General features: G+C 37.6%; 1 protein-coding gene across 3 annotated transcripts in view; it reads right to left on the reverse strand.

The window, feature by feature from the left end:
* The window catches only part of mino (glycerol-3-phosphate acyltransferase mino), an 86,352-nt gene extending 72,383 nt beyond the window's left edge, over positions 1-13,969 (reverse strand). The window contains exons 1-4 of one of the 3 annotated variants that reach the window (XM_071674151.1): positions 13,878-13,969; positions 10,233-10,363; positions 9,863-10,077; positions 9,308-9,415 (exon numbers count right to left, since the gene is read on the reverse strand). In XM_071674151.1, the coding sequence (XP_071530252.1) occupies positions 9,308-9,415; positions 9,863-10,077; positions 10,233-10,350 (441 nt within the window). In that variant the 5' untranslated portion in view covers positions 10,351-10,363; positions 13,878-13,969. Of the gene's footprint in view, positions 1-9,307; positions 9,416-9,862; positions 10,078-10,232; positions 10,364-12,806; positions 12,910-13,877 lie in introns of those variants that run through there. The other 2 variants (XM_071674150.1, XM_071674156.1) reach the window with 2 other exon arrangements.
* Between the last annotated feature and the right edge of the window lie 41 nt (positions 13,970-14,010).

The raw sequence follows: 14,010 nt of genomic DNA on the forward strand, positions 1-14,010 counted from the left end.
TCCTCATCAGCCTCCCGTGCGGTATAGTGTCAAATATTTTCCATCACTTGAGAGAGGAACAAAATGCACCCAACTTTCCCTAACTCTTGAGAAGAGCTCACACTCATGCAAATGTATTAGGTTTCTTACAAATCATCTCGCCCAGAAAATAATCATGTCTCACTTGGGTAATTTCTCCTATACAGACTCATCCATTTGCTTTTTGATTACCTTTTTTTTTTTTCCAGAAAATGTACATTCGCTAGCGAGACCATTCCCTAGTTCATTGCCTGTCGCGAATCTCCTTTGTTATCGACGATGTTCGCCCTTTTCCACTACCTTGGCATTTTGGTTCTCCTCACCGACATCTTCCGAGCAACATTTCAAGGGGGGGGGGGGGGGGGGGCTGTCCAGTGTATCTAATAAACATCCTCAGCGGATGTGGTCAAATTTAGTCAGGACTAATGAGCCTTGTGTAGGCCAAGACCTTATATCATTCTGTTGAATGTGTGTGTGTGTGTGTGTTTCTTGTAAAATACTGTCCTTGATTCGACCTTCAAGAATGACGCAAACCTAACTTCTTTTCTTTTCTCTCTCTCAGAGCCTTTCCGACGACCTTTAAGCCTTCAGACATCTTACTAAGCTCTGATGATCAGGCCAAATGTTTGGGGGTAATCATGTTACATGGGTCTCTCTCTCTCTCTCTCTCTCTCTCTCTCTCTCTCTCTCTCTCTCTCTCTCTCTCTCTTCCCCGTTATAAAAAAAAACAGTTCCAACTAAGGGAGGGGCCCCTAATATCGAAGATTTAAATCAGAATTTACATTCAGATTTACTTAACTAATCGGAAGCTGATTTAATCAAGACATATGACTGTATAATGAGGGGCCTGAATTTCCGATCAAGCTTCAGACTATTCAGTACAATATCAAGAAAAGCATTAATAATAATAATAATAATAATAATAATAATAATAATAATAATGATAATAATTTTTTCTCGTCGCGTTCCCAATATTTCTGTACAGCAAACGTGGTGAAATCGGAAAAATTTCAGATTATTTCCCTAAGTAGTTACATCACATCCATCAAGTTCGCCATGATTTGACTGGATCCTCCCAGCAGGAAAAATATAAACCTCAAACATTCCTCCACGACTTTGTGGCCCGAACACGTCCGTCGATAAATACCTACCACTGCAAATCCCTCAGTCCTTGAGCCCTCACGGACTAGATAGCCTCAATCCCACTTTTATAACCACTCCCGATCGAATCAATTTAACTGACCTGACAATCATTTTATATCGAATTTGTAAAGCGCAAGGACCTATATGGTTATTAATTACTATTCAGCATTACAAATGAAAGTATCCACAAACTTAAGAAGCAAATTACGTTGTATTATACATCTTGGTTTCCTTTCTATGTTACTGTATGGTTGTGGGTACTACCTAAAGGGCCAGAGCCGAGCTGAAACAGACTAGAAGACACAAGACCAACGCTGGAACCAGACTTAAGAATATGGAAGCCTGATACTCCCTGACAGAAGCAGGCGTGAGATTCCACCCGTAAATATCAAATGAGGATGAAAATGAAATCACGTAGGAGCTGTTATCCAGTCCGACAACTTAAGTAATCTATCAAATCAAAACCCAGGGGAAATCTTTCCATTTCAAATGTGATGTAACCTAATCGTAATCTGCACAGGAATGGAAACGAAAGATTCGTAGAGTTATGGTCGATGAACGACCAGACTTGTATAATCATCAAACCACCAGGAACCTAGGCAGTACCTATCAAACAACGATCAGAGACTTGTACACTAATCAAACCGCCAAGAACCTGTGCAACAACTGTCAAACAACGACCAGAGACCTGAACAGTAAGCAAACGATCAGGTGCATGTGTTACAAAAGCCAAACAGACCTTTATGTGTCTCTATTAATGCCGTGTGCGTGTGTGTGTGTGTGTGTGTGTCAGGAACAACAGTTCAACCCCTCACGCTCGATCCCGTCTCTCAACATTATGTTATGTCCATGTATAACCTAATGTACACACACTCAGCTTATGTCAGGAAGGTCTGCATGTGTGCGTATCCACTTGCGCACTTATCCAGATATTAGTGATAAAAAACACCTACCGTAAATGTCTTGTCACGCTGAACTCCCATTTGCATCAAAACATTAAGATGATGTTGCATTTGATCAGGACATTATATACATACCTCATGCCACCTTCGTCCTACAGCTAGCCCACTTTTGATCTCCATTTATCCTCATAATTTGCAACAAATTCATTCAATTTCCTTCATTTTGCCAAACCTCTCCCCATAATTCCTTTTACTATACGTTATCCTTCCATTCTATGTCTTTCTTCCTTCAACCAGTTCCTATGTACCTCTGTATAATATTTCCCTTTTATTTTCAACTTACTCCTACTACTTAACAAACCACACTTCAACCAAGCTCCAGCACCAGCCACAAAAACATATAACTCCCCATGATAAGGACATGGAATCAGAGGCCCTGGCTTGTGTTCTGCATAATTCTGTAACGATTTAACACACTGTAATTTATGGTGCACATGGAGACCCAGCATTACGTAACTAAAGCTACACACACGGATGTCGGGTGCATCATCTTAAAACCTCAGCTAAAAGGTTGACAAACTGCTTCAGAAGGGGAATCCTGGTGCCATCAAGCACTACAAAGGGACGACTGATGAAGCCTAGGTATCACGTATGAGAAATCCCATTGAATTCATCTATGTGTGCAAGGTTCACATACATCAGATCATGTTAGTACCGGCATATAATAAATGGACAGGGGTTTATGTAACGACAGGTATCATATTTCTGAGTCAGAAATATCAAATGAACCCGGACTCACACCACAACCATAAGGTCAAGTGCCACACATGTATCTTACTTTCTTGTACCTCAACTAAATCACAGCATGCCTAAGTTACACTAGCAAAACACTGAAGTACCGAATCATGCTTGAATCACATCTCTTGATTGGTACCAAGAGACAAAGCCACAATGCATGTAAAAAGAATAAGTACCATTAAAATGTCAGCTACTATTAGTATGGAGTGATACAAGTGATACTGAATAATGAATTATCAGCTTATATGGCAATGTGAAAACCCCTACAAACTATAACAAGAACCACCTTCAATCATACATAGGATATCATAACACTACCCCTGAACTATAATGACCCTTAATACATAAAACTGGTCTTTAAGTAAAGTACATAAAACATACAATGAAACTGAATGTCAATTATTAAAAATGCAAGAGGAAAAGCAATCTTACACGTGATTTATGTAAAGTAACCAATTCCAAATCCGTCGAAGCTGAATAGTGTATGTAGGCCTACATTTCAAGTTACGTAAAGTCTTAAAGAATTTAACAGTGTCAATAGCAAGTGCAGATGTAGGCTGGTGACACCTAAACTGGTTAAATTAGTTGAATAAAGATCGAAATATCAACTAAACACATCTGATAAGCCATTTCTCATATCTACAACAGGATGGCACAGGTTAAACATTTCACAAAGCTTTTCTCACCCCAGTGCACCTCTCATCATTCTAGACTAAGAAACCAAGAAGCAACAACACACCTGTAGAAGGATCCTCTGTTATTCAAGTCATTTGCAAGCTTAAAACACATGTTTTTTTAACAAAATATGTGAAAAAAATCAAAGTATGAACCATACATAACAACTACCAGTAAGGAAATCCAATTATGCAAAGAGAAACTGGAATATGCAAAGTAGATAGGACAATCGTGAAAAGAGTAATAAAAAACCTATACGAGTTCACATCTGTCACAAAAGCCTCTATTACCAAATTTGTTGGCCAAAGAAAGAACTTGGTGAGTTAACAACTTCAATACTTCATTTCTGTGCTACTGTCTACTTGAGGATGATAAACCTAAAGACATTTATTTCTACATTCCTTTTCTGTTACATAATATGATGGCTAAGGTAGATCTTTCTTCAAACACTGCAGACTTAATTTAATTTTGTGCATGTTTCTAAACTTTCATACACTCACTGACTTTTTATTTCTAACCTTTGATCTTCCCTGTACCTGTCCTAACACTCATGTTAACATTTATTCAGGTTACTCTACTGCAATCAAAGGACTACACAGGTGTAATGAGTCAGAGGTCACAATGATACATTCAGTCAACTCCACACCTTCCAGTCCAACAGTCTAAATAACGAGGAAACCTTGTAGTGAGCGACTGACCATAACAAAGTCTCATGCAAGGTCAAGACTGGATTTCAGACTCTGGCCATGTACTGCGTCAATGCCACAACACTGGCTTCATGCCTAAAAAGGGAAGCTTTGGGTCACTGCTGGTACATGACAAGAGAAACTCACCACATTTCATGATGTTATGTATACTATATGATCCTTGATTTTGAGAGATATAACACCTATATATATATTGATATATCAACATAAATGTGAATGTAAATGTGAATAAGAGCAAGGTTATTAGGTACAGTAGGGTTGAGGGTCAAGTCAATTGGGAGGTAAGTTTGAATGGAGAAAAACTGGAGGAAGTAAAGTGTTTTAGATATCTGGGAGTGGATCTGGCAGCAGATGGAACTATGGAAGCTGAAGTGAATCATAGGGTGGGGGAGGGGGCGAAAATCCTGGGAGCCTTGAAAAATGTGTGGAAGTCGAGAACATTATCTCGGAAAGCAAAAATGGGTATGTTTGAAGGAATAGTGGTTCCAACAATGTTGAATGGCTGCGAGGCGTGGGTGGGCTATGGATAGAGTTGTGCGCAGGAGGGTGGATGTGCTGGAAATGAGATGTTTGAGGACAATGTGTGGTGTGAGGTGGTTTGATCGAGTAAGTAATGTAAGGGTAAGAGAGATGTGTGGAAATAAAAAGAGCGTGGTTGAGAGAGGAAAAGAGGGTGTTTTGAAACGGTTTGGGCACATGGAGAGAATGAGTGAGGAAAGATTAACCAAGAGGATATATGTGTCGGAGGTGGAGGGAACGAGAAGTGGGAGACCAAATTGGAGGTGGAAAGATGGAGTGAAAAAGAATTTGAGTGATCGAGGCCTGAACATGCAGGAGGGTGAAAGCCGGGCAAGGAATAGAGTGAATTGGATCGATGTGGTATACCGGGGTTGACGTGCTGTCAGTGGATTGAATCAGGGCATGTGAAGCGTCAGGGGTAAACCATGGAAAGTTGTGTGGGGCCTGGATGTGGAAAGGGAGCTGTGGTTTCGGGCATTATTGCATGACAGCTAGAGACTGAGTGTGAACGAATGGGGCCTTTGTTGTCTTTTCCTAGCGCTACCTCGCACACATGAGGGGGGAGGGGGATGGTATTCCATGTGCGGCGAGGTGGCGATGGGAATGAATAAAGGCAGACAGTGTGAATTGTGTGCATGGGTGTATATGTATGTGTCTGCGTGTGTGTATATATATGTGTACGTTGAGATGTATAGGTATGTATATTTGCGTGTGTGGACGTGTATGTATATACATGTGTATGGGGGTGGGTTGGGCCATTTCTTTCGTCTGTTTCCTTGCGCTACCTCGCAAACGCGGGAGACAGCGACAGAGCAAAATAAATAAATAAATAAATCAACATATACACACATAAATACACAGACATATACATATATATATACATGTACATATTCATACTTGCTTGCCTTCATCCATTCCTGTCGCTACCCCACCACACAGAAAATAGCATTGCTACCCCCTGCTTCAGTGAGGTAGCGCTAGGAAAACAGACAAAAAAGACCACATTCGTTCACACTCAGTCCCTAGCTGTCATGTGTAATGCACCAAAACCACAGCTCCCTATCCACATCCAGGCCCCACAGACCTTTCCATGGTTTACCCCAGACACTTCATATGCCCTGGTTCAGTCCATTAACAGCACGTCTACCCTGGTAAGCCACATCATTCAAATGCACTATATTCCTGGCACGCCTCTCACTGCTTTATTCTCAATACATTATACAAATTTCCTTATGGCTAAATACAGTGGAAACTGCTACATAAATATGAAAACTTCCAATTATAAAAGCAATGTTGTATCACAGGGTTGTTAGACTTCTACAAGTTCTTATCTGTCTAAAACTTACGATAGTCGGTAATTTCTCCAAAACAAATGGGCCATATACAGTTCCTTCTAATTCTAGAGTTATTGGCACTATTACCTTCCTATTAAGGGCCTCTTTCCTCCTACCTGACACATGGTTTCCAAAAAGGTTTACTCCATCACCTATCATCTGGTTCAGAAAATTCATATCTTTGAAGAAAAGCTTTAAAACTCTAAATTAAATCCATTTTTCTTGCTTTCATGCAGAATCTTACCAACACATTTCATTAATGATAGCAAAAGTATCACCTAAAACATTTTTTAAAAATTCTGCAAGTTCATATGACTAATGCATGTGGAAAATTTACTTGTTGTTTGTGATTTTAAAAGATAAAAACATGAAAATTAGCAGAAAAAAGTATCAAAAAAGATTAAGAGGTGGTGTGCAGCAATTAATGAAGGATGATTTTGAATATGAGAATGTGACAAATGACAAAATATGGATGTTCAGTGAATATTGAAAAGAATAAATTGAAGACAGAGCAAGACCCTCATCATTTTTTGATGGCACTTCCAGTGATGACAAGTTAACTAGTCTACTATGAGTACTTGCTTTATAACATTAGTATAACCTTTCATTATCTTAAATCATATTTCTGTACATTTCACAACACCAATTCTTTTCTCATTACAAGGATTTTCCAAAGAAAGTGAGTAACAAACAGGAAAATATTAAGTTCAATTGGCAGCCTCTATCATTATTCTGTAATATGCATCTGACATAAACTTCTTACTTCTTCACCAGTGACCCATTTCTTTGAAAAACCTCCACACATATCCAAAATAAACACTTTACTTCAGCCATGACAATTCATACCACTGATAGGAATCATTTTTTCCCCATTCCATTCTTAGTATCTACACCCAATCTGTTAATCCTCATATTAAATTTCCTTTTGTTACATACCCAATACCCAACATGAACTGGGATTCCTCTAAAGAAATTTCAAATACAACCAGACTACTAACACATATAAAAACTTATCTCTTGACATTTACTACAAACTACTAGTTCAATTTGCTGCCTCTATCATTATCCTGTAAAATGCATCTGACATAAAACTTCTTACTTCTACTCTCAACTTCACTTACACGATCACTGCAATTCCTATCCACACTTTATAGGGATCAATATAAAATATTCTGTACAACACAACACATTATGGCAGTTAGCCTCTCTCTGTTTCCTTAATCTTTTTAAGGTTTACCATTAAGAACAGTGTAAACTAATTTGGCAAAACTACTCTACATAATCATGCTCCAATAGACAGTATTTTCACCTAAAGTCCTTGTACGCTGATCCAAAAACATCATGAGGATATCAATTCAACCCTGAAATTCACAAATCTTTCTTGGAAAAGACTATATTGTACCTATATTACCTCCATATTCCATAATCCTTTTGATAAAAAAATCATTTATCATTACTAGCATTTCATATGTTGGTTACATCCTAAACATCAGTATCTTTCTCCTCATAATGATCCAGAATAACTAGGTACATAAAACTTAAATTCTTTTACGATACACTTGATAACTCTGAAAGGTAAGCGAGCAGTCATATAAAAGGTGAGGGAGAGAAGATACCAACAAAGATCAACCATATCTATCTACCTATCAAACTATCTATATTCACCATGCCCATTCCTTCCAAGAACTCCCTAAAGGGGGTGACCATGGCGAAAGACTGATCATAAGCAGAAGGAAATTCTGTTCTTCCATCTAAAAAGCAATGAAATTAATCACATGAAACAAAAAATGGTGGCTTTCAACTAACAAGCAATCGCTGAAAAGAGAGTTGCTGAATGGCTGCTGGCACAATGCCAAAACATATAAGGTGAATTAGCAGTACCTTAATATGAACATATACAGCACATCATTACAGAATAGAGTACATAATATGAAATTTTTGATTTTGTAGATTCCAGAAAAATGAATACAAGCAATGACACATTGGAGCATGGAACCTGAATGAAATAAACTTTAAGAAATTAATGATAACATAATCAATTTATATATAGTTTACTTATTCCCCATATGCAGTGATGTAATCACAAAAAAAATCATAATGTAATGCATTTATTTCTTCTTTCAGCATCACTAAGTATCTTGATTCTTTTCTTTCCAAAATGATCCATAATCTCTCTACTGAAAACCTTAAAAGTCTTCGATAGCTTTCCTAACATACTCTCCACTTAATATACATTCAACTATTGTCACAAACTGTATTGCTGTATGCTTTTCAAGATCAACAAGAGTTGCATGCACTCTTCTCTCCACCATAGCTTTTGCCATCACTTGGCACCTATCATCAATAGTCACTGTCCATTGTCATCCATCCATTGCCTTCTTACAATTCAATCTTCTCTATAATTATAGGATCAGTCTAAAATGAACTTGGCAAGGACTGCCCATCAGTAATCACTTTACAGGGTTGTTTCAGGTTACCCCAGCCATCCTTGTAACTGACCACCACTACTATTACAACCAATAAAACTAAAACTTATCACAGTTCCTTATCCATCTCATCTTCATCAATCTTCTTTCAAAATCTCTTCCTTCCTTTACATACATCGTGGACATCATGATGATCTTTTCTGCATTCAGAGTGGAAAGACCCTTACAAAACTTCTTTATAACTATGCTTCCTTTCTAGCTTTTTCAGTTTCACACACAATCTCCATTCATTCCCAGACTTTCACAAAATTGAACCACCAGCCAATTAATAATCATCTTACCCTTTAGACCTCTTTGTCCACTCTAATTTAAGTGTACCATTACCTTCTTTTCCATACATCTCTCTACCATCCAACAAACACTGCTTATTCTATATGCAATAATCTCCCTAACTTTTACATATAACCTACATACTCTCAGAATCTGCTTACAGGATACTAGTAAGTAGACCACAGCTGCAGGGGCTAAACTAAATCTACACTCCACATATTTATGTTGTAATCCAGGTCCCAAAACATTAAAATTCTTTACATTAATAGATTTTTGAACAAAGGTTATGAATTTGAATAATCAAGTCAGCTGAATGTCAATACATTATGATTCTGAATACTGAATTCATGATACATAAACTGATTTTCATTATATCTTAAGCAAAAAAAAAAAAAGTCAAAATTCAGGTCCCACTTGCTCCAAAGGTCAGAGCTAAAGCCATGTTTAGTACTCACTGCACTGAAGGGCATACATTTACAAGCCCGACCATGAAAGGGGCGATGGAGCGGTTCAGGGAAGATAGTTGGATGGCACTTAAACTCTGCCAAACGTTCTCCAAGTTTCTGTGTAAAAAGAGACAGAATGTCACTCAATTTTATCATGCTACATCAAAGGTTCTTATTCATCTATTCATAACAACATTTTTCTAAGGGTTCCTACAAACTAGGGCTGAGCTATACTTAGCAGCAGGGAGAGGTGGGCTCCTTTAAAATAAAGAAAACCTTTGACATGACTGTAATTTGTTTTGGCAACTGACAATGATACAGCCATGACAAAGGTGACTTTTCATTCATGATGTAACCTCATGCAGGCAGTCTCCAGTAACACCTCAAAATATTTATATATATATATATATATATATATATATATATATATATATACTACTCTGAAACATTCTTTCAAAAAAATTATTGCCAGGGGATCATTTACTTCTGAGAAATATATACATATATAGATTTAAAACAATAATGCATATGGGCATAGAAAACCTGGTAGAAGAAAGCACTTACAATTTCATTAAAATTACGAACACTTGCAAGGTGTTCACGAGCTCTTCTTGTGTACTTTGGTGGCCTCGGAGCTGCAACAAATCGTGGTGATGAAGATGAGTGACTCCGGTTTGAACCCAAATTATTGCTATTCTTTCCCCGGCTCCCTTTACCTCCTCTCCTGCTTGCACTACGACCATTTCCATCATTTTGTTTGGAATGACCACTGCCATCATCTGAAAGAATAAGGATAATAAACTTACAAATAACATAAATTCAGTCCCCTGCATAGAGAAAGAATGGTGGATACATAAACAGAGATGAAAAACAGGCAAAAGGACTAAGAAATGCAGACCCATTTCTCATTTTGAGTACATGATTGGAAGCTTACCATGATCAGTAAATGTAGTCCCTGGGTGATGCTGACCATTCTGCCGCCCATAATGTCTTGGTGCAGGTGCAACCCATGGATCACTAACCTCCTGCAAGTTGGATAAAACATCCACCATCACTGCACATTATCTGGAATAAAAAGTAATGTTAAAAAAGTAATGTATTTATGAATGAAATGCTTGTGAAACTTTAATGAACCTTAGAACTGATGTATATCAAATGCAGCTCCAGTTATAAACATCTAAAATTCTGACCACAGATCTTCTAATCATAATATTCAAATTATCAATAAAAATTGTCAATGATGTAAATTCTGAAGGACAAATGTCTGCCAGTAGTATGGGAGTGAGGCTTTAGTAGTTAAACTTATTCGCCTTAGGGCACGGACATTTAACATTTTACATTCCACAACAATAACTAAGTTTCTCTGGAAAGATACACATTAATCTAAAAGTTGCAAATAACAGTAATGTGACAGAAATCATGTTATTATCATTCATCCCAATATCACAAAATACCAGTGACACAGCATGTATCAGAAGAGCACTGAAAAATCGTACAATGGGACTCTTTACATATTGTGGAAAAGATTTACGATGATACTGCATGATTTGGAGCATCCTCTTTTATTCTTCAAAAATATAGTAAATAAATGATAGTAAAGAAGGGCAAGAAGAACAAGTAAAATATGTTGATTAATACATAAATAGGTGGAATGACTGTTTTGGGGGAGCAGGCAGCAATACTAACTGCTATCTGTTTTCATTTTCTGGTAGTTGATGCAAGACTGAAGTCATTAAGTCTCTGGCATATTTAGAATACAAAACTGAAAACTACGGTGTATCTCAGCCACTTGGGGAGCTTAGGTGAAGACCTCTCATGGATTCTGTTGGTTTCTACAAGCGTTATGCTTACTTATATCCTAATCTGACTCAAACTTTCCCTAATCTTCACTGCTCTCCCCTCTCTCAACATATTCATTATTGAAGAACAAATAATAATGACCAACATCATTCAACCTAACTTAAATCATTCTTCACAATAAAATACTGCAATTCCATAAGAAAACATATAAGATTCTAATGTTTATGAGGTAGGAGGACTAAGCTTGAACATTAACTCAATTTTCAGTGCTTTACTAGTCGTCTATACATAAAAGACACACCCTTGATTTCAAACTAACTGCCAAAAAAATACAAACAAATGAGACACAGCAACTGGTAGCACAACCACCCACACTCCTAAACGATCAATCATCCCATGAAGTTCGACCCAGCACACCACATTAACAAAGGTATATTTCTACCTGAAGTGTTAGAGTAGCTTAAGTGAGGTTTTCATGGGTCCTGTTGATTTCTCCATACGTTCCACAGTATTTAATGTTAGTATGCCCTAAATTTTCCCCTAACCTCAACCTCTCCAGATGAAAAAAAATATTTTGATGATTCACCAGTCTAACAACTCCATATGACTTAGTCTTAAATGTTGAGTGATTTTATTCTGCAATGCTAATTCATTGTTTAAATAATGCAATGAGGTTGTGGAGCATTATACCTCATTAAAATAATTTTATGTTAGCCATTATCACAAAAAATGTGGAGCTCATTTAAATGTAAGCCATTCATTTCACCTGAGGATTTCAGTAACTACTTTTTCTTAGTTAGACCAATATTTTCCCATATCTACTACTCTTGCCTTATCTGATACTGTTCAGTAAGATATACAGCTCCAAGTCGTTATCCACATCTATCATTGTAATGTATTCTCCAAACACTACAGTAGCAACGCGGAATAAAATCACTCAATATCCAAAGCTAACACCAATGTGGAGCTAAACAAGACATTTACCAATAATGCTTGAAATCCATACCGTAAACTTTTTTTGTGGTGTTCCTTTCATAAAATTTCCCCTGTACACCACCTCACCTGGAGCTGTACCTAGCAACCCAGGCTCCACCACTACCACTATCCCGGACTTAATACTCAAACCTCACCAGCTCCTGTCTGCTAGACTCATCTACACCTTAGTATGGCCTTACACCTCGCCTGCATCCAGCCCGGTCCAGCATCCCAACAGGTCTTGAAACTTCATTCTCCCTCACACCAAGATTAACCCAACAATTTTACTTTTCGGAGCAGCCCAATCTCCTATATACTCAGCTTAGCCTAATTTCTCACTAATGTTTAGTCCTCTAGGCTCCCTACACTTAGCCAAGTCTTTAGAACTCACTTGCAGCTACCTACCCTGTCGCCGACCTGATCTGCTACAGCATCCATTTATCACCCCATAATTCTTTCAAAGCTCTATGACGCGAGGTGGTCTTATGCCAGCCATCAAACCACTGTCAACAATATCTTGCCAAATCAAGTAAAATCACATTAACCAACTTACTAAAAGAATTATTAGTCCGTGGGATTAATCTAGGGAGTTCGATCCGCGGCCATCCCGCTGGGCCGCACGGTTAAATATTTCGTTTTATGTTTTTCCTTTAGAGTTAATAAGATATATGGATGAATAACATGCAACAAATGTGGCTGTAAACACTTAGACTTCACTCCTTTCTTTACTTACTTGTAACAATTAAAGACAATGACATTACACCGATTAATTCGTCTCCACTATGCACTCGTTTGTTTTCGCTAACCTGACAGCTGACAGATAAAGTATCATTCGTTCCTACGTTAAAATTCTTTCGTGTATCCAAATGTTTTATATCCATTTCATTAAATGTGAAATTTGAATTCAAAATAGCTTCAATAATTAGATATCAATAAGACAGCAGATGGTTCTATGATTACGATGAATATTTATAACATAAACCTTTAAGTGTGTTGGACCAAATATCTTAAATGATAAATGTATGCACACTATCACATATTGCTTTTATTTTCATAATATGTAAATAAAATTTCCATAACAGTCTTCAATTCTATCCAATAAAAGCTATCTTTGATATCTTTTATATCTGCAAACTGAAATTTCAACGAAAATGGACGAAAAGGCGAAGCCTCTCGACATTCAACTAAACTGAAATGAGGAAAGATAAACTTAGTTTTTTGTTATTATTATTATCATTATTATCAGTATCATTATCATTACTATTATCATTATTATCAGTATTATTATTATCATTATCATCATTATTATTATTATTATTATTATTATTATTATTATTATTATAATCATTATTATCAGTTATCATTATTTCATATTTGCCGTTAACTGCGTTACCGAGATAGCGTCAGGGACAGACAAAGAATTGGACTTATTCACTCGCATCTAATTTCTAGCCGCAATGTGCAATGCATAAAAAAAGACAGCCTCTTATCCACAACTTGGCCGCCCCACAGTCCTTTCCCTAGTTCCCCAGGCCGCTTCATATGCCTCAGGTCAGTCCACTGACAGCACGCCGCCCCATGTATACCACATTGCTCCAATGCACTCTATTCCGTGTGCGCCTTACACCCTCCTGTATGTTAAGGCCCCGATCGTTCAAAATCTTTTCACTCTTTCTTTTCATCTCCAATTCGGTCTCCCCCCTCCCACCCTTCTCCTTATCCCGTCCTCTTCTCTCGCGCATGTAAGAAATTCTTAACTAAATATTTCCTATTCCTCATCCCCCCTAGTTTTATTTGCTCTCACCTTTTATCGTTCTTCGCCCAATCTTCCTTGATAACTCCTCTTGCAAGCCACTTTTCCACGCTGACTTTCACCACCTTCTTCCCATGCTGTCCCCTACCCCTCTCTGAGCACATATACTTCCAATAATCTCTAT

The sequence above is a fragment of the Panulirus ornatus genome, chromosome 19, assembly GCF_036320965.1.
Source record: "Panulirus ornatus isolate Po-2019 chromosome 19, ASM3632096v1, whole genome shotgun sequence".
In the NCBI taxonomy this organism is placed as follows: domain Eukaryota; kingdom Metazoa; phylum Arthropoda; class Malacostraca; order Decapoda; family Palinuridae; genus Panulirus; species Panulirus ornatus.